The sequence below is a fragment of the Vidua chalybeata genome, chromosome 16, assembly GCF_026979565.1.
Source record: "Vidua chalybeata isolate OUT-0048 chromosome 16, bVidCha1 merged haplotype, whole genome shotgun sequence".
NCBI classification, from domain to species: domain Eukaryota; kingdom Metazoa; phylum Chordata; class Aves; order Passeriformes; family Viduidae; genus Vidua; species Vidua chalybeata.
The window spans coordinates 11,714,009-11,735,864 of record NC_071545.1 but is presented as its reverse complement, the minus strand read 5'-3'; the positions used below and the strand labels follow the sequence as shown (position 1 = coordinate 11,735,864).

Below are 21,856 nucleotides of genomic sequence, written 5' to 3'. Positions count from 1 at the left end.
CAGATTTAAAGCTAATGGCATCTTAGTTACGCCTCAGGTAGCTCAGAGTCCTCAGCTGCTAACCCTGACAGAAATAAATAAGGATAAAAATTAGAACCAGGCATATCACACCTCCTGCAGCATGTTAAACACTGCTGTTCTCCTCTGTCAAAGCTGGAGTGAGCCAGGCTCTTCCATACAACCAGGGCAAATAAGCAATTAGCAAGAGGTACAGAAATAGTGTTTAGGAAGGTATAAAGTTGCTCTGAGAGCTATTAAACACCTCTTCTTTTTTTGCTCATTGTTTAGAGTGGGAATGTTTGACACTTAACAAAAGCTGACTAATGCTTTGGGTTTTTTTCCTTTTAATGATCAGAATTCAGGAGAGGGCTGACTGTGACAGGCAGGAAAAAAAACTGCCATCCAAGTGAAGCCCCTTTTTAATTAGAAAGCCCCTTGGATGATTTAGTTTGCAGTGATTTGAGTGCTGGCTGGTTTGAATGTGTCCGAATGACCAGCAGGATGCAGTCCTGTTCTGCAGGTTCTGGTTTGCTCTTCAGGCATCAAGAAGGGAAGCTGCTCCAACAAGGAGATTCTGTGATGAGGGGAATTATAACCAAAGCCAGCCCTGCTCACAACTTCACCATCTGCTGGGAAAGCTCTCCCTTGGATGCCAGCACTGGTGGGAGCAAGCATAATGATGATAATATTTTCCACTTCTGTAGCACCCCCTGTCCAAAGGTCTTTGAGTATGCCAGAGATATTAATTAAGCACCCGTGGGAGGTGAGCAGGAGTCTCCACACAAGCTTTTTTTTTTTGTTTGCAGAGTCTAAAAAGATTGTGGCACTAATCTTTGGGCAGCAATTCCTTCCATCAGGCAGCTCTGGAAGAACTAAAAAGCTTTCATAGTGTTGTTAGTTTGAATCAAAGCTGTATTAGGAAAGCAGTCTGGCTGACATTGACCTGCTGGATGAGCTTGTGCTCCTGAGTGGTCTTGTTGGAGGAGCAGCAGAAGCTGGGTCTGCTGTAGTTGGTTCAGAGTTTCTTGTAGCATAAGACTTGGAGTAGGTCTTGTAATTTATGTCCAGTCCTTAACATATGGCCTTCTGAGGAAACTGTGCTCTTAAGATCAGATGGAAATCTCAGTGCAGTGATCTACATGTGAAAAATCGTGGAATCATATTCTAGTTTGAGTTGGAAGAGACCCTTAAAAGTCTTCTAGTCCAACCCTCTGCAATAAGCAGGGGCATCTTCAACTAGGTCAGGTTGCTCAGAGCCCTGTCCAGCCTGACCTCAAATGCTTCCACCCACCACCTCTTTGGGCAACCTGTGCCAGTGTTTCACTATTCTCATTGTAAAAAACTTCTTCCTTATCTCTACTCAGAATTGACCCTCTTTTAGTTTAAAACCAGAAGCCCTGCTAAAAGGTCTCTCCATGTCTTTCTTATAAACCACCTTTAAGAACTAAAAGGCAGCAATAAAGTCTCCCTGGAGCTTTATTTTAGATCACACAATCTTTTTTTTTCATAACCTGCATTTCCACAGTCTTCAGGAAATACATGAATAACACTGAATGGTCCATCAGGGAGGAAGCATGCATGTGAAAAAGGGAAGAATTTGACCACAGATCTTTAATGCATGATGCCAACAGTCACAGTCCTGGATTTAAAAGTATGTTCCCATGAAGATCCATTTAACATGCTCTTCAGTTGGGTAGAGTTATCACAATGAAGCCTTTCCTTGCCCTTGAGTGCAAGGCATGAAATGAAATCTCCTGACTAAGAGCAAAGATACACCTACTATCCACGATCTTTAGGAGGAAAAATACTGTTGTCAAGTATCCATTATATGGTGTGTAAGTGTATTTGAGGCTATTAAAGACAGTTATCCTCAGAGATTTATATGTAACAGGTTAGAATGGGGGAGGATGGGGGAACAAACACTTGCTGTGTTTAATTATTGCTGGGTGCTGCATGCACTTTTCTCCATTATTTACTTAATCTTAAATGCCAGATGCTAAAGGGCACCAGCATCAATTAACTGCATAATTAGACTTGCAAAGAAATCATGTAATTTAGTTATAGGCAAATAAAAACCCCAAAAACGCACAGAACAGAAGCTCAGGGCTCTCTCTGCAATCATTTTGAAAGCTCCCTGCATACATTGTTTGCTTTCATTGCTCACTGGAAACTCTTTGGATCACTCTCTGTTCCTCTTGCCCTGTAGGGAGCCAAATGTCTGGATGCAGCATCTCTTGTTCATTCTGAGTGGATTTAGCCACAGCTTGCTTTGTTGCTTTCTGAATTATTTTAACAGAGGTTTGGATGAAGGATTTATGGGGTGCCTCATCCTGATGCAGAGCAGAACCTGGCCCTCACCCTTTCTGTGCTCTGCATCCCCTCTGGTGCTTGCTCCAGGTGCCCAGTCAGGGGAAGACCATGTACTGCTCCCTGTTCCACCTAGGAAGACATATTTTTGTGTTTTGCAGAGTATTTTAGTATTTTAGTGTGCAACCCAAAAGCGCATCCTAACTTTAACAAAAAAGCCCTGCTTCCCTCACCTCAAAATAATAAGCATCCAGATACTTTTATTCCGTTAGTTCCCACTCTTAAGAATAAGAGTGTTCACTGGAGTGGAATGCATTTTGTTTTATCAAGGCCTACAACTCTATCTGAGTCCTTATGTTGCAAATTGCTGTAAGAGGGTAATAATAATGCCCTGGGCTTGGGTATATCAAAGCAAAATTTTCCTTCTGGAAGAGCTGCTGCTGCCCCTGTGACTCTGGTGCCACTGTTCTCACTTTGGCATCAGCAGCACTGTCATTGCACTGCCTCTGCAGCATCCCCTGTTTCACAACTTTTGTTTCTTTCTCAGTGCCTGGATGATGGAAGCTGCTGACATGTATTTTCTCAAATGTCCCGAAACCTTCCTGAAAACAAGGTGGTATTCAGCTTTTGAGAGCTTTGTTCTCCCTCTGTGCCTGTGCTGTCTCAACACTGCTCTTTTCCTTTCTGAAAATGTGACCCAGCCCTTACAGAGTTCCTTATTTCTTCAAAGCACTGTATAAACATTATCTAATTAAGTATATATAACATGCCCTAAAGTATTTTAAGGGAAAACTGCAGCACAGCATTGAAGTTTCCAGCCACTTGATCCAGTGTAAAATCTGATTGAATCACTAATTATTTTTCAAAATGCTGTGCCTAATGACATGTATCAAGACAGTAAGATCAGAGCTGCAGCCAGAAGCATTGGGAGCCAAGGAGAGAGGGGCTGTCAGGTAACTTCTGTATTAGTTCTGGGGTTGGTTTGGAGCTGTACACTGAGGTAATAAACAAGACAACAACAAAAAAAGTTCCTGCAGCATTCAGATCTTTCCTGTTTTGATATATATAATCAGCTCTACATTTCCTGTTGAAATGTTCATTAAAATTGCAGCCCCTGTGATTATGCAGCTGCCTAATTCAAATCAATGGGGCTCCTGAAACGATTTTGGATATTTTTAAATACTGCTGTAGAACTTCCTTGTTTACAATGTTATGATTAAGCGACTTTTTCTCTAAGTCATCTAAAGCATTAATAAAAATCTCTTTAGGTTTTCTCTAAATTTTTTTTGTTTGTTGTTTTTTGGGTTTTTTAATCTGAGCACCTGCAAGTAATGCAAACCTTGCTTTATGGTTTTATCTTTTACTTCTTAGTACTGAATGTCTTTTTGGATTGATAACTAAATCAGAAGCCCAATTACATAAGTTCTTTATAATTCCTAGTAAGCCAAAATTGACTTTTTTTTTGTTTGGAATCGAAATACTAGTAAATAAAATTAAGGGAGCAGCAGACTGCGAGTCCTGTAGATCGTGAGAGGGAGTGAATGAGTGGCTGTGTGGGACTTAGCTGCTGGTTGGGGTTAAACCATGACAAACAGTCATGCTGGGCTTCCAGCTCAGCAGCTTCTGAAGCAACTGTTGATAATGCTGCCAAGAAGATTATAATGTCCAAAGGGTCAAGTACTTCCAATAGGTCTCATGCTGGAAGGGAGGTAATTTCAGTTTTACTGGAAAGATGCATTCAAGGTAATTTCAGCTCAGGAAATTCTGCTTTGGAATGCTTCAGAGTGATGCCAGGGCTCTTGTCAGTTTGTTTTAATGGCTTTGGGTTTATTAGCTTTTCACTTTTCTAATACCTTCAATCCCTTTTACTGTTTGTTACTGAAGCCTTGGCACAATTCTGATGTGTTTAAGTTGCAGACATTACAGGAAAATACCTAAATCAAAACATTGTGGGAGAGAGACAGCATGAACAAGCAGATGTTTACAGTCTCTGACTTCTGTGGTGGAGGAAAAGCAAACACAGTTCTATAAAAACTCAACATGGTAGAAGCATTTTACTTGCCTGTAGTTACATGCTTCATCTGCTTGCAAAGGTATTTTTCTAGTTGTCTTTTGCTGTTATTACCTCTCTCCAGCTGTACTTATTAACTCCTTTGTTTAACTCCACTTGGTAATAGTCCCACTGGGGCTGCAGGAGCAGGGGAGAGGCAGAGCTGGCACAGCTCAGGGCTGGATCTCTTGGTCACATCACTCCTTGCTGAACACATCTGCTCAAGCTGGTGTTGCCAGGTCAAGCGTGGGGGTGGCCAGATGTGAACCACTGCAGATGTTTTAGTGTGGTTGAGCCCAGATGGTCTGATACCAACCTGCCAGTGATGCTGCCACTGTTACATCCCTGATCACAACGAGGGGGATGATACTGTGGAAACTGTGCAGGTCAAAATTGGTCAGTGCTGGCTGGAAATGGCCAACTGTCTGGTTATTGGGCTGAGAAATACGTGAAGATTTTAAATGAACCCTTGTTCTGTGGTGCTGGAGAAGCAGGATGCAGCCTGTAGGATTGGGAAGTGAGAATTGTTATTTAGTATCATCCTTTGTGTCCTCTTAGTATTCAGAACCTATTCACCTATTGAAAGTTGGAGTTAAATGCTTTGGATGTGGACACGAGAAGTGAATGAGATGGAAGGGGACAGGAGAGACCAAAGCTTTTTCTTCTTTTTACAGAGAATAGATTGAATGTGATTCGGCCACTGCACCTTAATGGGTAATCCCCACTCTGAGCCTCAGATGAAAAGAAGAAATCTATAAGGCTAGAGATAATGCCAGGAGGATTTTTGCAGACTTTTCTCAGATGTAAAGTGAGCTACTGAATAGCTCAGCCTTTAAGGATAACTTTTTCTTCGAGCACAGTGCTAATTCACTGATTTAGCCGAGTTGGGTAAATCTGTTTCTCGTTGCTTGCACATCCCACGCACACAGATCTTTTGCGTGTACCATTTTTTCTTTCCTCGCTTGTTCCTCAACATAGACTTTTCCTAAGACTCTCTGACCTGTTTTGGCAGAGCTGCTCATGCCAGCAGCATGGTCTCCATGGCACTTGGTGTCATTGACCTCAGTGGGAAGAGTCCACAGCAGCAGCAGTGAGTAAAATGTTCTCTAAACCTAAACCTGAAGTGAATCCTTCTTGTGGGAGGCTGCAGTGCAAGAGACCAGGGATTTCTGTGTACTTGCTCCCTGGTGTGGGGTGGCTCATTAGAAACCAAGAGTCAAGGTTACCTCAGTGCTGTGCTTTTTTTCTATACCAAAATAATCTCTTTGGTGACTAAGCACAAGAGAGCTCGATTTTTTGACTGATCTTATTCCAAACAGAATAGTCCTGCACTAAGCCAGTGTTTGGTGCAGAGTTCTCAGGACACAGATGGAACAGTTCAAGCAATGTCAGAAAGTAAGAGGATCTTCCCAACAAGTAGGGCAGGAAGAAAGGATGTAGAGGCTGTGCATGGGAAATTCAAGATGAAGTTGGAAAAGAAAAATAGTGAAATTCTGGAGTAGGCTGTTCTTTGAGCCTGCTGCTACAGTTGGTGTGGTGGAGCTTGCTGCAACGAGTGTGTTTGCCTCTTGGGATTCCCAAAGTGCTCTGCAAACTTCACAGCAAAAGGAAATCTGCACAGGGATTGCTTCATCCACCACTAATGTGCCTCCATGGCTAGTGTGAAGTACAGCAACTGCTTAGTGCCACACAGGGACCATCCCAATGGCAGAAAGTGAGAAGTGTCTTTTTAACTTGAAAGCGGAGGAGGCAGAACGTGGCTACCAAATGGCATTTGTACAGGACTGATGCCACAGTCCTGGGTCATGCCCTCAGCCTCGAATAAAAAATGCTCTGCCAGGAAAAATGTTTTACCTCTTCTGTCACATTCCAGGTCTGAGTCTCTTATCTCCTCCGAAAAATGGAATATCCAGAGCGCAGCGTGCTCCCTGCCATAACCTTTAGCTCATTACTGATTCAGGCAGCGAGTGCCAGCTATTGAATCACAGGGCTGGCACCCAGCTAAAGGTCGGGCTTGTGTCTACGTACATGAAAGCAAGCACAACCTCTTCTTCCCAAAAGCAGTAATATGTGGAAATGTAAAGTTCTCCTGAGTTCTGCAGCGCTCACGTCAGGCTTGGAAGCAAACAGACAGGTAGGAAAAGGCAGCTTCCCAGTTGGGGAGAATCACATCAAGGGACTGATGGAGTTTAGGAGATGTGGGCAAAAACAGCCATTTTTTTTCTCCAAGGTGGAAGAAAATGTGTTTCTGCCAGCAAATGCAGACAGTACCTGGAAGCAATTTGAACAGCCAGGCTAACTCCCATGGCTTGCTGCCCTCCAAGATAACACTTTTACCTGTGTCCTGTATCCCACTGCAAAGGTTTCCTGCTGCTGTTTTTTCCAGCTCATGCTTAATTTCCAGAGTCTCTGCCTCCAGCAGCTTTTGTGCTAACTTTGCTCTTAAAAACATCTCGCCTTTTGTAGTTTGAGTTGTGTGATAGAGGATTGAATGCCTTGCATCTGTAGGGAAAGACAGTCTCTCCTTCAAGACATGCATGGACTTACATATCTCTGCTGCATGTTAAATTGAAGGATTTTGCCTCTGTTATTTGGGATTTCTCAGTTGTTAAAACATTTCAATGCCTGTCATTAGCAAAGGGACATTGGGCTGACAGAAACCGTTTCTCAATCTCCCACATTTATTCACCTGCATCAGTTCTGTTGAGCTTAATTTTCATTATAATCCTCTGGGTCACCTGTGCTCCATCAGACTGTTCTCTCTAAGGTTTTGTTTCATTAGAACTTTATTATGGAGCTAATTTTATTTTTTAAAGCCGTCAAATTCAAGGCTGTGCTATGAATTTTCCTGTTAAACAGGGAGATATCCCAGGTCTGTGCCGTGATTCAGCAGATTCTGTGCTCTCAGGGCTGTCACCAGATCCGTGCTGTCGAATTAAGTAGTATCCTTGACTTTCTTTCCCTTAGCTCCTCAATCTGTAAAATGGAGACAGTGCTAATCTCTCATTTGTGTGACTCCAGAAGGTTTGTCCAGCGCTTCAAAGATGCCAAAGACAATAAAACTGCCAAGCCTCCTTTCACTAACAGGATTGATGATTTACACCCAAAATGCTCATTTTTGTGCTAAAACAAGATCACCTGAAAGATACTGCGGTTGGAACCAACCCAGGGAAGGGGGGAGGAGGAAACCATCTGTTACACAACAGCAGAAATGTTTTGGGGCATTCGCCTGGGAAGCTCTGGGTGACGAGTTTGGAATATGAAGGCTTATTTATATGGATGGAGCTAATTTTCTCTAAGTTATTCCTTTTTCACTCAGGGAATTACCTAATCTTACAAGAGACTCTAGGAGGAAAGATTCATTTATTCTCTGTCTCATTCAGCCCCAGGCAAGCCTGAAGATGCTCTGCCTCTTCCAGTTCTGCTTTTAAAAATGATTCTATTAATGGAGCTTAAAGATTTTCTTCTTCTGGATAAAAAGGGTTAATCTTTCTCGTTCCCACTCACCCTTCTCCTCCTCTTTTTCTGGAGAGTTCTTTTTTTGGCAGCTCTGGCTGTTTCTATCATCTTCTCCCCCTAATCTGCCACTATCTGAAGAATTCATTACATTTCAAATCAGAGGCCTTGCTGCATACATTAGCAGGTTTTAATAGACTTGCCACGACTCAAAAAGGAGGAAAAAAAGAGAGAAGATTTAAAACTCTTGTCTTGCCGAAAGCAGACAGATTGACTCAAAAATGACTCAGTCAATAAAAGATGAGTTTTGAAAAGGCTTCCCTCTGCTCAAAGGGAGCTCGTATTCCAGAGAATTAGGTTTTTCTAAGCCCACTGTCAGAAATTAATAATACATACGGCATGTAAAATGGATTTAGCCCTCTACAGCCTTATACAAACATATCTTTGACTTGCTAAATGTGACATGACTACCAGGATTTTCCAGCCTTTATCCCAGGAGTTTGTCATCTCTCCAGAATGGTGACCTCAGTGGAATTTTTAAGCATATTAAAAATATTTTTGCTAAATGAGATTTTAATTAAGAATATGTTTCTACTTCCCTCACCCTTTTTCTCCACCCTAACTCCTGCTGTCAGGGTATTTTATTATTATTTGCAGTCAAAATTATCCCAAAAGCTCTTGTTTAAACTCTCAAGCTATCAAGGGTCTTTGCTTGACTCTTTCAGTAGCCTTCCTCTGAAGAAAGATGCTGAGCCTTCTGCAGAATCTTTGATTTGGGTGTGGGTTTTTTCTGCTGTCACAAAAAGGCTTATAGGCCAATAAAATATGTCTTTCTTAGGAAAAAAAAGACAGGGCTTCTGTCCTATTAGACTTATCCACAAGCATTCTTGTGTGATTTGAGTTCTTCTCAAATGGCCCTGCTCACCTTGCTTAAGGTAACTCAAATGTGCAGGTGTGAAATCACTCACCACCACTGTTTATTCCTCCATCACACTCCCTCAGCTGATAGGAATTAAAAGTGGTATTCATTTTATCCTCCTGGATGATTTGGCTTGATCCTTTATTCAAACTGGCCTTGTTGAAACCACAGAAGGTGTTGTCTTGAGCAGGTATGTCCATCCAGCCTTCTGGATGGCTGTGGGCTGACTGCATTTGTCCATCTCTGTTTTCTCATTCTTCCAAACCCCACTATTTAATTATTTAAAGTATTTTTTTAGCTATCAGAGTGGTTGACTCTGTCTTGAAATCTTTTCCACATCCTCCCTCTAAAAATCTTTTCTCCACCTTACAATTACTTATCATGAATTACCCTTTAAGCTAACTTTGTGAAGTCACTGCATGTCCTTATCTCCTCATGGACCTATTCTATCCTCAGCTCTATTTTGCCTGTTTGCCTATTTTCCTCTGCATATTGCCTGTGGGCTTGTGGAATGTCCTGTGTGAATGTGTTACAGCAACATGAAGTCTGACTCTGGGTAATATCTCCTAGATGAGGCAGAGAAACTTTTAAAAACATCAGTGAAGAAATGAACACACTGAAGTGCTCCATTTTGGACCATTATGTGCTCTATGGATGTTGCTTGGGCTTGAAACAAGCAGAGCTCATAATTTTTTAAAAATGTTTATAGGTTCTATGAAAAGTCTGAGCTTAGAGTTGTCGACAATATGCACCCAAAAGTGCAGCAATAGTGTGTTCTTCTTCCCCACCATCAAACAGGAGACTTGCTTAGATTTTCTTGTGCTTCTCTGGTTCTAAAGAGATCTCTAATCATGGGTGTCAGTGATTAGAAGAATTTCCATCAAAGTAACAAGAGGTATTTTTCACAGAGCTGAAGGTAACGAGGGGGTTCAGCACTAGCAAAAGTATTTCACTGGGTAAGAGATTTCCACTTTTATCTCCAAGGTCAGACTTGCTGTTTTTGTTGGTGGTGGTTTGTTTTTTGGGTTTTTGAATATAAATGCATCCCAAGGTTATGATCCCAGGGTTACATCCCTGGTTTCTTGGGTGTGTTTTCTGATCAGAATGTGGAATTAGCAGTGGTTGGAGCATCACTTAATGGGATTTAATTTCCCCTAACTCCCCTAGGCCAGGTTGGATGGGCCTCTGAGCAAGCTGATCCAGTGAGTGGCTTCCCTGTGTGGAACAAGATGATCTTGAAGGTCCCTTACAGTCCCAACCACTCTGTGGTTCTGTGTAACTGGAAATGGGCTGTCCTCAGAGGATGCCCAGTAGAACATCACCTTCTCCAATACCAATTTCCCTGCAGAAACTGGTGTGACTGAATCTCTTGGTCTTTCTTGCACAGGCAGGGACCCTAATTACTCATTTCTGTAAAGAGCCATGAGTAATTGCTTCCTTGGAATTCCACAGGACTTCTGCTCTTTGCCCCACTTCATTCATGAACATTAGCCGAGTAAATGCTGGTTCTTGGGTTGTATTATAAGATATAACCAGGAGTTCTAGAACAATCCCAGGAAGAGAACATTTGGCTGTCTTGTGTTTGTCCAGTCCTTGGTGATTAAAATTCTCGGAAAACCCAAATATACAAGACCTAGAAATCAGCTGGATTTCTGCAGCTGAAATTGGTGTTGGAGTCATTCTTCTTCTTGGTCTTTTATTATAAATATCAAGTTTCTTCCCAGGATAAGTCTCCAGAGTTAATGTCCTGTTACCTCATGTCATAATCAGGAGCTTTTAGTTTTCTTTTGAAGTTGTGCTCCTAATGTTGGTATAGAGACGAACAAAACTGAGGGGAACAAGCATGATTTTACCTCTAGTTTTGTGTTTGTTTCCAATTAGTTCATTTTTGAATCTCTTCCGTGTTCTCTTGACTTGAGAAAGTAGTTTTCCTGGTGAATATTATGTCTCTTGAGCTTCCAGCTGCTTTGCTGGGACATAGCCACCCAATAATCTCCTTGGGAATAATTGCTGGTGTCCTTTCAGATAATTCTTGTGAAAGGTGACAAACTGCTCGCCACAGTGAGATGTTAATAACACAGAGATGCCCTTTGTTTGAAAGCTGGTGCAGAAATTACCCCATGCAGTTGTTGGAAAGTCAGACTTTTGATGGTAAGAAGTGAGGAATGGATCCATTCATTTGCATATAATTCCAGGCCTTTTGTGTCATCTTTTGTGTAAACCATACAATTTCCATCCCAGTGGGGAATGTGTGCTCATAATACAGAGGGACAGGAACATGGGCTTGCTCTCAGCAGGAATCAGGGTTAAAGACATATCATCTACTAAAAAGGAGGGAAACAGGGTCTGCAGGAACTACACAGAGAGAAACAGCCATGGAAAATTAATGAATCCAAGTTATTAGACCAGCTCAGGGGAGACCATGCCTCCTGATGTCCCCTCTGAGCAGGCATCAGAAAAAGGGAGGAATCTGTGTCCTTCTAGGGGTGTATTGAGCTGAACTGTCCCTGCATCTGCCCCAAATCCCAGCCAAGACTTACTGCATATTTTTCTTGTAATCAGAGGCTCCATTTACCAGCCAGATCCACTGCAGCTGTCTGAGGTAGACATCTTTCTCTGTGGCACTGAAATTAAACTCTTAAAAACTCTTTAGACTGCAGCTGACTAGCATGTTCCCAGTGTAGGTTTCTCAGCTTTTTCATCAAGAGGTGATGTATTTTTGAAAACAAATGGCATAGATGTCTCTGTCTCTGTGATCTAGAGTCAGAGAGGTCCATAAATACTTGTTTTAGCTTTTCTGTTCTTCCTTCTCTCTTTCTAGGTAGCCAGAAGGTCTCTCTGAGTAGGCAGTCGGTCCCAATGATGAACTTTACAATTAGAGCCTTAGTGCCCATCTTCCAAAATTTCTAATAAAATTGCATTAATATTTAATATCTAATTATTAAATATTTAAAAATTGAAAACGGAACTGGCTTGGAAGTTAGCACGTGATGAATAATTCAGGACCAGGAGAGGAGACTTGGCATTTGGGCTGAGACAGATGTTACCTTTCATGTCTCCCTGCCCAGAGATGATTTTGGTGTCCTCCAGCCTTGGCATAGTTTGTGGACAGTTCTTGGAGGCATCAGGCTTTTATTCTTGGCCAAGAGTACCAGCACAAGGTTAAGGGAAAGAACCTTCCCTTATCCATAGTAGCATTTCAGACTCCTGCAATGGAAATTAAAGCTCCAGAGGCTGGAATAACATGATTGAAAGCCTGGTTATCCAGGAGATGGCTCTGTTTCCAAACATCTTTCATGCTCCAGGGAAAAAAGTTTGCTTGTCTCTTCATCTGTGTCACAATCCTGCAGTTCTGTTGTTTGAAAGTCCTTTTCCCCCCTCTTGCTCTGCTGCTGCTCCGCGCTTGAACCAGTGCTCTGTTCTGCTCCAGCATGAGCTTCTTTAAAGGATTGTTTTCATAAAGTGGACACCAGACAATGAAGCAGAACATGAAAAATATGCCAATAAAACCAGGGCAGAACCTGCTATCCCGTGAGAGGAGGTCTGGGCCACTCAGAAGAGTGCTCAGAGGAAACATCTGATGTGATTCTTGAGCAGAGTGCCTTTGGGTCCTGCTGCAGGAGCACAAAGAGCAGGGAGAGGGTTTGGGAAAGGTTTGACTAGTTGGCATCCAGAGAGCTTTCATGCCAAGAGCAATACATTTACAAAGCCAACACTTCAAAACACTATTAAGGGGATAAACAGGGGAGGAAAAAAAGGATTGAATAGAAGGAGCAAGTGGAAGCTTTTTAGAACTTAATTTCCTTTGGAACAAAAGCCCTAAAACAAACTCCACAATCTTCTGCCATTAAAAAACACAAGTAAGGTGGCATGCTGCAGAGCCTTGCCTTTCTCTGTGGCAGTGCCATTGTGTTCTCCCAGCTGGCTGAAGCCTGTGCATTTTCCTGGCTGTGCCCTGCAGGCTGTGCTCAGCACCTGAGGGGCCTTTGGCTGACCTTTCTGAGTCTCCCCACCTCCAGGGCAGGGTACAGTGTCACAAAAAAGGGAGTTCTGGAGATGGGAATGGGGTTATTATGGGGTTATAATGACTGTGAGGAAGTCATTATGGGCATTATATGGGCAGAAGGGCTTGTTGACAGCCACACTCCCAAACAGTCGGGGAGTCTGCAGGGTTTAGGGTTTGGTCTGTGCGTCCCAAATCAGAACTAAAGGGTATCTGTGTGATGCCCTGCCCCATCTCAGCATCTGTCTTACACCACAGAATTATTTGACAGCGACTTTAGATATGGGAGGAACCTCATGAGGCATTTGTTAGTTCTGTATTTTGTTTGTCTGCCTGCAAAGCTACAAACGTTTTGTGTTGTGAACACAGACTTTGCAGTGCAAGGAACAGAGGGAGACAAGAAACTGTAAGTAACATAATCTTGGACACTACCACTGAGTTAAAATAGCATTTCCATGAGTCTCAGCATCTGAATTTGACTATAAAAAGTTCCATGAGTAAGAGCAGAATGTTTTTTTTGCTCCTGGGAAGATTTGAAATCATCTCTTGCCAGCGGTGGAAATCTCCCGTTCACAGCTTCGGTGAGCATCATCAGCTAATAAACGGTGAAGCACTCTCTAATGCATGATTGAATATTGTCCACCCTGTGCTGTGAATTAGTAAAACTCCTGCAAAAAGTCTTCACTGTGAGAGAGAACAAATAGCTATTTCTGGAGCTGTTTTTCTCATTTGGTTTAATAGCAGATGTTGGGTGCTGTTTCAGAGGTTTAAATGCATCCAGTATTTCAGGGTAGTCCTGATGGTGGTGATGTGCCAATGGAAACAAAATAATGGGCAGAGTGCAAGGGAGGTGATAGGCAGAGGATAAATTAATCTATTAGATGCTTCTGCAGACCACCCTGTTAATTAACAATGCACATTATATATGTTAATTATATAGTTCTTAGGATTAATCTTTTCATTAGACACTTGAGTGGTTTCAAAGCACTTTTTCTTGGAAGCAACTTAGTGGAGAAGTGATTCTCTTTCATCTGACAAGTGATACAAATTATGCCCCATTTTTTTGCTACCTGACTTCCCTGAACTACAGCCCATGAAAAGTCCCACTGACTTTTTTTTTTTTTTTAAACTCCAAAATAGATTACCTGAAAAACATATATAGGCTGGAAGACTTATGCCTGAGACTTGCTGGCTAGTTCTAGACGCAGAAGTTAAGTACTTTCCTGTAAACTGAAGTGACACAGTATATTTTGTTGTTAAGGTGAGGCTATTTTTTGCATCCGAAGTTAATGACTTGCTGCAGCTCTGGCTGACATCACTTTGTTCTGAGAAGTGCTGTTGGGCTGTAATTGCCATATGGAAGGGAAATGTGGCTGGCAGACCTTAATCATTGTTTGGGAGGTGGAGGGAGGTGTCTTCCTGCTTGGGTCACAATTTATGACCAGTGTGACCACCCTAATTTCCAAACTGTTTGTGCCATATTATGCAAATTGATGAAGTCCATCTTGGGCAATAAATAGCTCTCCTGAGGTTAATTTCTCCTGTGGCTGGTGTGTGTGTTGCCATCCCCACTGAGTTCTGTATTGCTGCAAGCAGGCTGCTCACACCATTACAGCCACAGATTTTAGTGTACCCAGGGTCTCTTGCTGCCTCCACTGAGAACAGCTGCAGGGATGGCTGAGGAACTGAGCTGAGCTTCCAAAAGCCCACTTGTTTCCTGCCTGCCCCCACTCCAAAACAGCTCTGCCAACAAGAAGAAGGACGAGGAAAGCTCCAAGCAGTGCCGAGGCTGGGATGCCCTGAGAGAACCTTTTGCTCAGTGGTGGTTCATTGGCCAGCCTCAGGTGTGCTTGTGAGTTTGCAGTTTGGTGTTGAAATCTCAGTTTTGGCAAAAGGAAGAACAGAAAATCACCCTTTACTTGGTCCTGACCCGTGTTCTTTGTGTGTGTAAGATTCCAAGAGAGATTCCGTGCTTTTCCATGGCTGCTTCTCTTTGGTCCTCGGTGTCCTGTTGCTCTCACCTCACCCTTCCAATGTCTTCTGCTACTTTCTTCAAGTTATCAGAGGATAATTAATTACGGACTTCTTTCCAAGAAGTCCATAATTAACTATGTCCTTTGTAAAGGTACATGGGTTGTCTGAAATGGGGTCTTCAGCCAACCATACTCAGTGAAGAGAAACATCTGGGAAATCATTTTTTTAGTGGACAGTTCTCAAGCAATGCAAGAGCTGCAGCTGGTCATGGTGGTGGAGTCCTTTACTTGTGCTGTGCTGCATTTGAAAACTCTCCCCAGAGCTGCTGGAAGGGCAAGCTGGTGGCTGGAGGAGGGGGCTGGGAGGTGCATTGAACCATATGGTACATACACGGTTTAAAAATAAACCAATGTTGACTGATCAAATAAATACCACTTAGGTTTCAAACTGAACAGCCAGTGCAGTCTGTTGAATATAAAACTGTTTTTACCTTCAAAAAAAGTTATAATTCATGGCTGTAATGTCACAAATTTTAAGTTTTGCAGAGAGCAGTGTGAGGCTGCCAGACTGTAAGGTCGAGTAGGGGTGGTGTGGGGCTGTGTGGTCCCACTCCCCCAGGGCATAAAACATGCCTATAAAATCTAGCAAAGCGAATTTTATTTCTCAAAAGCAATGGTCATAAACTTGCCTACATCAGAAAATGTTCAGCTCTTCTCCTATTAGCCTTTATTTAACACGATACAATTTATTTTTATGCTGTGCCCTTCACAGAATATCACAGAACTCTTTTCAGACATTGCTCCTCATAAACTGAGGCTGGCAAAGAAAATTTCAGCTTGGGGTTTGAGCAGGGGAATGATTGGAAAGGTCCCAGCTGCAGAGAGACAGATGGGAAAGACAGACCTGCAGTGGATGGAGTAATTCAGGATCAGTTTGGGGGTGCAGGGGGGTGGTTAAGGAGTGCCACTGCATGGCAGCAGCTCCTGTAGATGGGGGAGGATAAAGGTAATTGTGCCTTGCTGCTTGGAACTGAGAAAACAGTGTTTCCTCTTCCCATTATGGACCTCGTGTGAACAAGGTGGTTTGGCATCCCTTCTGTAAGCTGGAAACAAAATTTAAGCAATCTCTTGTTTAAGTAAAGCAGGGTTGGTGAAAATGCAGCATCCTCTGTAGCACTGTCTTGAGGCACCCTGGCAGGGTCAGCAGGGACAGGAATGGATGTGTAAATACTTTATCCTGTGTGTGTTGGAGTGAGTGACCCCCAAACATGTCACTGAGGGAAAGTAACCTTTAATGGAGAGTTAGAAAGGATTGCAGGCCTTTCTGAGAGAGATATATATTAGCTGGGATTGCAGCTGAATTAATGCAGCTGCATGGCTTGTGGCATCTTTGAGGATGGGCAGAACAAATTTGTATTTTCCTGGAAAAGACTAGTGATACATTGAATTTCATGCCACTTTTGGCATGCTCAGAGTCACATTGTTTCCTTCTCTTTCCCTGGGGAAAAGGCTAAGCATGAATTTGCTTTTCTTTGGTGTAGAGAATGCTATTGTTATTGATTGACCTGGCTGAACTTGGAGCAAGAGCCAAAGCTGTGGTATTTCCAGGCTGCTCTGAACAGTTTCAGATGTAAGGAGTGTCAAAGCAATGGAATAAAAAGCAGTGACATTTCCAATATGAGACCAAAAAAGCCCAACTCATATTTTATTTATTTATCCAAAATAGTTTGAATTATTCATTAAAGTCAATGTAAGTGTGTGAAAATACAAGGTGTTTCAAGAAGCAGTATCATTAGGAGGAATTAATCATTTGGCAATATTAATTTTCTAACAGATTAATGATTTTTTTTTTCAGTGAGGATATTTTTTTCACATCAAACTCCTCAGGACAGGCAACTTTTTGTGCATACTCTCAGCCTGAATACAAAGGAGATGGGACAGTACTTCTATATATTTTCCTGTTCTCTCTATTCTCTTTTTTTCTCTTTTTTTTTTTTTTTTTTCAGGCCAATCATTACCCACAACCAAGGCAGGGCCTGTGTAACCTCATGCTTATTTTCTCAGTTCTTATTTGTTTCATAAACTTGGAGATGCTTTGACATCCCTTCTTTGGGATGAAGGGTGTTTGTGGTGTGACTTTCCCCATCCATGGCCTCTGCAACTTCTCTCACCAGTGTTGTGCAAGTGGAACAAGGTCAAATACAGGAACTCAAACAGGTTCTCTAAATACAGAGATTCTTGTTTTCAAATACTGTCTTTTAAAGATGTAATTTAACCTAATTCTCCAAACATTGGGAAAGATCTGAATGGATCAAGATGTTCAGTTTTCTGTAGGTGGTAGATGAAGGGGATGGACACATCAGTGCTGTCACTGGAGCCCTGCTCTGACCCATCCCAAAAGGATTTCCCTCTGTTCCAGGGCCTCTGGGCTCTGCCTTAAACACTGCTCTGAAACAGCTGAGTTGCACTCTGTGCAAGTGATGACTTTTAAATCAATTTTTCCTGACTGTGCTAGAAATTTGGTGGGAATTAGTGGTATTAGGTGAGGCTTAAGAATTAGTGTTTTCACAGCTTTGTATTCAGATGCAGAGCAAACAATGAGCTGCATTTTAGCTTAACATCTTCACTTGATGGGGAACATATTAGAAAGATAAATTACTGTCCCCAGGTCTGTGCATATGCTGCTGTCCTGCTGGCTGGGTGCAGGGAATCTGTGGTGCCAGGTCTGCACTTGGACAGACCCATGGTGCAAAGAAGCTCCATAGGTACCCTAAAATTAGTCATTCTTTGCCATTTTAGACACCCCAAGGTGTCTGAGACGTTGGCCTGGGGCTGGCTGGCGTCACACAGAACCTGCAGGATGCTTCTTTCCTGCAGAAGTATGGTGGAAAGGTATGAAAGTTGTCCTAGGACATCTCGAATGGCTTTGTTTCAGCAGTGAGATCCCATCTGACTTCTCTCAAGTCTCAGTTTACTTTCCTCTGAAGTCACTCTTCCAAGGATCCTGCTCGTGGTGTGCTTCCTTGGCTGTGTCAGCAGATCCCTCAGTGGAAAGCAGGGGAGCAGTCACAGTGCTGAGTGCTGTCCTGAGTTAAACCAGGAATAGCCCCGGGTTGAATTGTTCCCAGGGGATAAACACTGCAGGAGGGAGGCACCAGCTGTGGCTGAGCTGCTGAGGACGGCGGCTTAATTGGGCATAAAGAAGAGCAATCTCTGTTTTACAGTCAGGGTTCAGCGGACCTTTCACTGGGGGCAGCTGCAAACTCGGGCATTCCTGTTGTGTCCCTGTGCCTGCCTGGGTTTTTCCTGCTGTCCCTAAGCTAAAGAAGCCCTGTTGGGCAGTTGGAGTCGCAGAAGGGATGACAAGGCTTTATCCCACCCCTGGCTGGCGCTGGCACGTTCAGCTGCACCTACATGAGCAGTTCCCCAGTTCAGCACCTTGTGCCAGTGGCTGACACAAGGCATCTCTAACGAGCAGATAGGTTTTTCATGCAGATGAATTCCTCCAGCCAGGACACCAACACTGCCGCAGGCTCTGGAAAGAGGGCCAGGAGGAGCCGGCAGGAGGTGCCAAGGGCAGTCGGGGGTGAAGGCTCCCTGGTACTTCAGTTACACTGGAAAGCCCCAGATTTCTTGCATAAAAGAGTGATGGTAGTCAAAGTTTTTCCGTTCTCACCCTGAGGGTAGTGGAGGGAAGCAGCTGCCATCACTTAGTTGCTATTGCAGAGTCAGAGGGCTGTTTAACTAGGCCAGCGCTGTTGGGTGGGGGTGAGGATGCTCGTGGTGGCCTCTGGCAGGACCAAGTCTGAGAGACAAAGCAGTGGAAAAGGCACTAACTCTTCCTGAATAACGAAGGCTGTTCAAGGAGTTAATGAATTAGGGTGCCGGGTGCCATCCACCTCCGAGGTTATAAAAGTGGGGAAAGGCAACCTCTGAGATGCAGTAGGAAGAGGCAGATTTACTTTTCCAAGGCTAGGCTGCATGTATTAGGGGAAAAAATATTGCTGTTGGACATGGGCAATATATTAAAGGCAGGGCTGTCTCTGACAGTGATAAAATGTTATTTACCACTGCAGTGTGGTCACTGAATTTTTACTTTCATATATAGGATTTTGTCCTTAACAGTTGCATAGCTGAATGAAAACTGAGAATATCCAGGTCAGAGCCACCCGTTAACCTCTCAATTTCAGAGGCTGATTACTTGATTAATCAAAGACCAGTCTCAGCTGAGAGGATGGGAAAAGGGTTGAAATAATCCAGAGAAGGGTTGAGTTAATCACACATTGATGAGTTGCTGTGAGTGGAAGGTGGGTGGTCAGAAAAGAGCCTTTCTGATCTCATGAGAATGGACTGTGTGTAAGACACAACCCTTTGGGCCATTAAGGGTGCTTTGGATATTCTCTATTTACTTTACATCCTCCTACAACTGGGAGGTTCCCTGTATAGCAGGGTTTTAATGAACCAGCTGGTGATGTTCCCCACAACTGGTTTGCTCTCCTTCATAAAGCAAGGTGCAGCTGGGGGATGCCCAGAGTGAAGGCAGTCATTGCTTGCACATCAGCACCAGAAGCTGCTCAGGAAGGTGGAGCTGGATTAGCTGAAGGTGAGGAGCTGGCCAGTGTTAACTCTCCCTGCGTGGATGCTCTCACTCAGAAGTAAAGGGACATGTAGTTCTCTTTAACCATTAAAGAGTTCCTGTCCTTGCCTGGGGATTAAACTGACTTGGATTAAGGCCAAAGTACTTCTGAGCAGGGGCATCCTCAGTGGCATTTAAGGCACTTTAAGTTAACACATTGAATTATCCTTTTGTTCCACCCACAGTGCCTAACCAAAGCAGTACAGGAGATGAGAGGTGACTGGCTCTCTCCTGGTGTGCCTGCAGCTGCTCAGAGGTGAATGTCACTGGCAAGTCCCTGGCCTTGCAGTTTCCATCCTACATCCTCCCTGCACTGTGCCTGGGAGGCCAATGGAAACACTTTCCAGCAAGTGCTCAAGCAAAAAAATTTCCAGCTCACTTGGGAAGTGTTAATGTTTTAGTATGGGCTCTATAAACCCAGCCAAAAACATTCCTCATATTCCAGCAGTCACCTTGCTCTGAAGTTCCTGCTGTCCTGCTGCTGGTCCTTTAGCTAAACTAAAGACATATGGGCTGCAAATGCTGCAATTATGTCTCTGATCACAGCACAAAGCCTTAAACCTCAGAATGACAAAGAGCTATTCGACTGAGGAAGTCTATTTGTTTGCTGTTAGAAAGAGTCAGGATTTTTCCTAACCCTGGACTGCAGTGTTGATAAAACAGGCTGACTTGGGAGACATCTCTAGTGTATATTAAAGTAAAGCCAATCTCTGTAATTAATGGGATGATAAATCGAGGTTTAATTACTCAGAAGGCACCTTGGGTGAAAGATTCATGGTAATTGTTGTGTATCCTCTTGAAGGATTCACAGTACTGGCAGCTCCCTTTGTAGCAATAAAACACAGGGTGAGTGGCAGGCAGTCTCCCAGGATCTCTGATAGGGACTAGTCCAGTTAAGGTACCAAATGCAAAGAGGCAGAGGTGCTCTCCAGGCTTTTTATCACAATAAAAGCCTCTTCCCAAACCTTGAGGGATTCCTAAGCAGTGTGTCAATTTGAGATCAAAGCACTTGCCTCATATCTCCTCCATTGGAGGAGAGTTCCCTTGTAGGCAGCTTCCTCCTGATGCAACCATACAGAGGCGTATTTTGGACCATTTTTCCACTTTATTGCTTTCTGTAGAGGAACACCCTTCTCTTGGGTTCCGTGTAGAAAACAAGACGTGTGCATGTGGGGAAATGGATGCTACAGCTTTGAGTTTTTGTAGCGTGTTGTTAAAAGACTGGCTGAGCAAAAGAAAAATCCATCCCACCAAGACATGTCTGTTTTCCTTACTCCCCAGTTTACTATCTTTTAGTCCGCTGGGGCCAGGAGGAGAGGCATCCAGCTTGCTTGTTTCTTGCCTGCTTAATTCACTTTTTAATTAACCTTTTCAATTCACTCCATTTGGCTAGCACTGTAAGTACAGCACAAGGGCTCTGTGCTGGTGACATATAAGAAAGTACCCATTTTCTTCCCTTACCCAGAGCTGAAGAAGCAAGTGGAAAGTGCAGAACTGAAAAACCAGCGCCTGAAAGAAGTTTTCCAGACCAAGATCCAGGAGTTTCGCAAGGTGTGCTACACACTGACGGGGTACCAGATCGACATCACCACGGAGAACCAGTACAGGCTCAGCTCCATCTACGCCGAGCACCAGGGGGACTGCCTGCTCTTCAAGGTAGGTCTGTGCACACCTGGCTGCACCTGCTTCTTTGGGTTCATGGTTTTCAACGTGCCAGGGTGTATTTGCTCTTTCTCGGTGATTAGACTGGAAAATTGCTGCCCTCTGCTACCTGGCAGAGTGTTGCTCATGAGGGAAGTAAAGATCCTTTCTTCTGTTAAAAAGTAGGAGGTTTGACATCTGGTCTCCCACTTATATATCAAAGTCTGGAGTAAAGAGAAGAGACTCTTTATGCATAATACCTCAGGCATCTGGCCTGGCACTTCACCTTTTTATATTATCAGTTATATGCCGCAGTAATAAAACCTTATGTAACCATCAAGGCTCATCATTACTTCACTATGAGATATATGTCCCTATGTTTTTTTACCATCCTCTAGCTTGTCTGCGTGTCATCATCTTGTCTTTATGTAAATTGGAATCCCTTTTGAGCAGCAACTCATCCTGGTGTGTGTGAAGTGCCATTTATGTGAACGGCACAGATGAGTAGCAATAACAGTCTGTCTTCTGTCTGTCGGGTGCTGTTACTGGTCTGGCTGGGTGGGCTGTGAGCTTGTGGCTTGATAGAGGGGCTGTTTTTCTTCTGTGTTACCTTCCAGCTGGCAAAGCTGAGCTCATGCATTAGAGAGCTGAGGTGTGACATTAGAAGTCACCGAGTCCTGTCTTTAGATTGGTTCAAGTGCCAACAGCCCAAGTTTACAGGTCAGTGGGAGAACTTTCTTCTTCTCCATGGCAAACACAACAGCACTTAAAATCATGCCTGCCTCCCACTGATCCTCCCGAGGGCAAATCTCCTTTAAGAAGGGTTTTGGAGGTGTTCAGTACAGGAGGGAACTCTACAAGCAGGAAGTGG

General features: G+C 43.4%; 1 protein-coding gene across 5 annotated transcripts in view; it reads left to right on the top strand.

The window, feature by feature from the left end:
* MAD1L1 (mitotic arrest deficient 1 like 1) overlaps positions 1-21,856 on the top strand; it is a 352,882-nt gene that overhangs the window by 238,414 nt on the left and 92,612 nt on the right. For all 5 annotated transcript variants that reach the window (XM_053957712.1, XM_053957708.1, XM_053957710.1 and 2 more), the window contains one exon: positions 20,810-21,000. In XM_053957712.1, the coding sequence (XP_053813687.1) occupies positions 20,810-21,000 (191 nt within the window). The remainder of the gene's footprint in view (positions 1-20,809; positions 21,001-21,856) is intronic.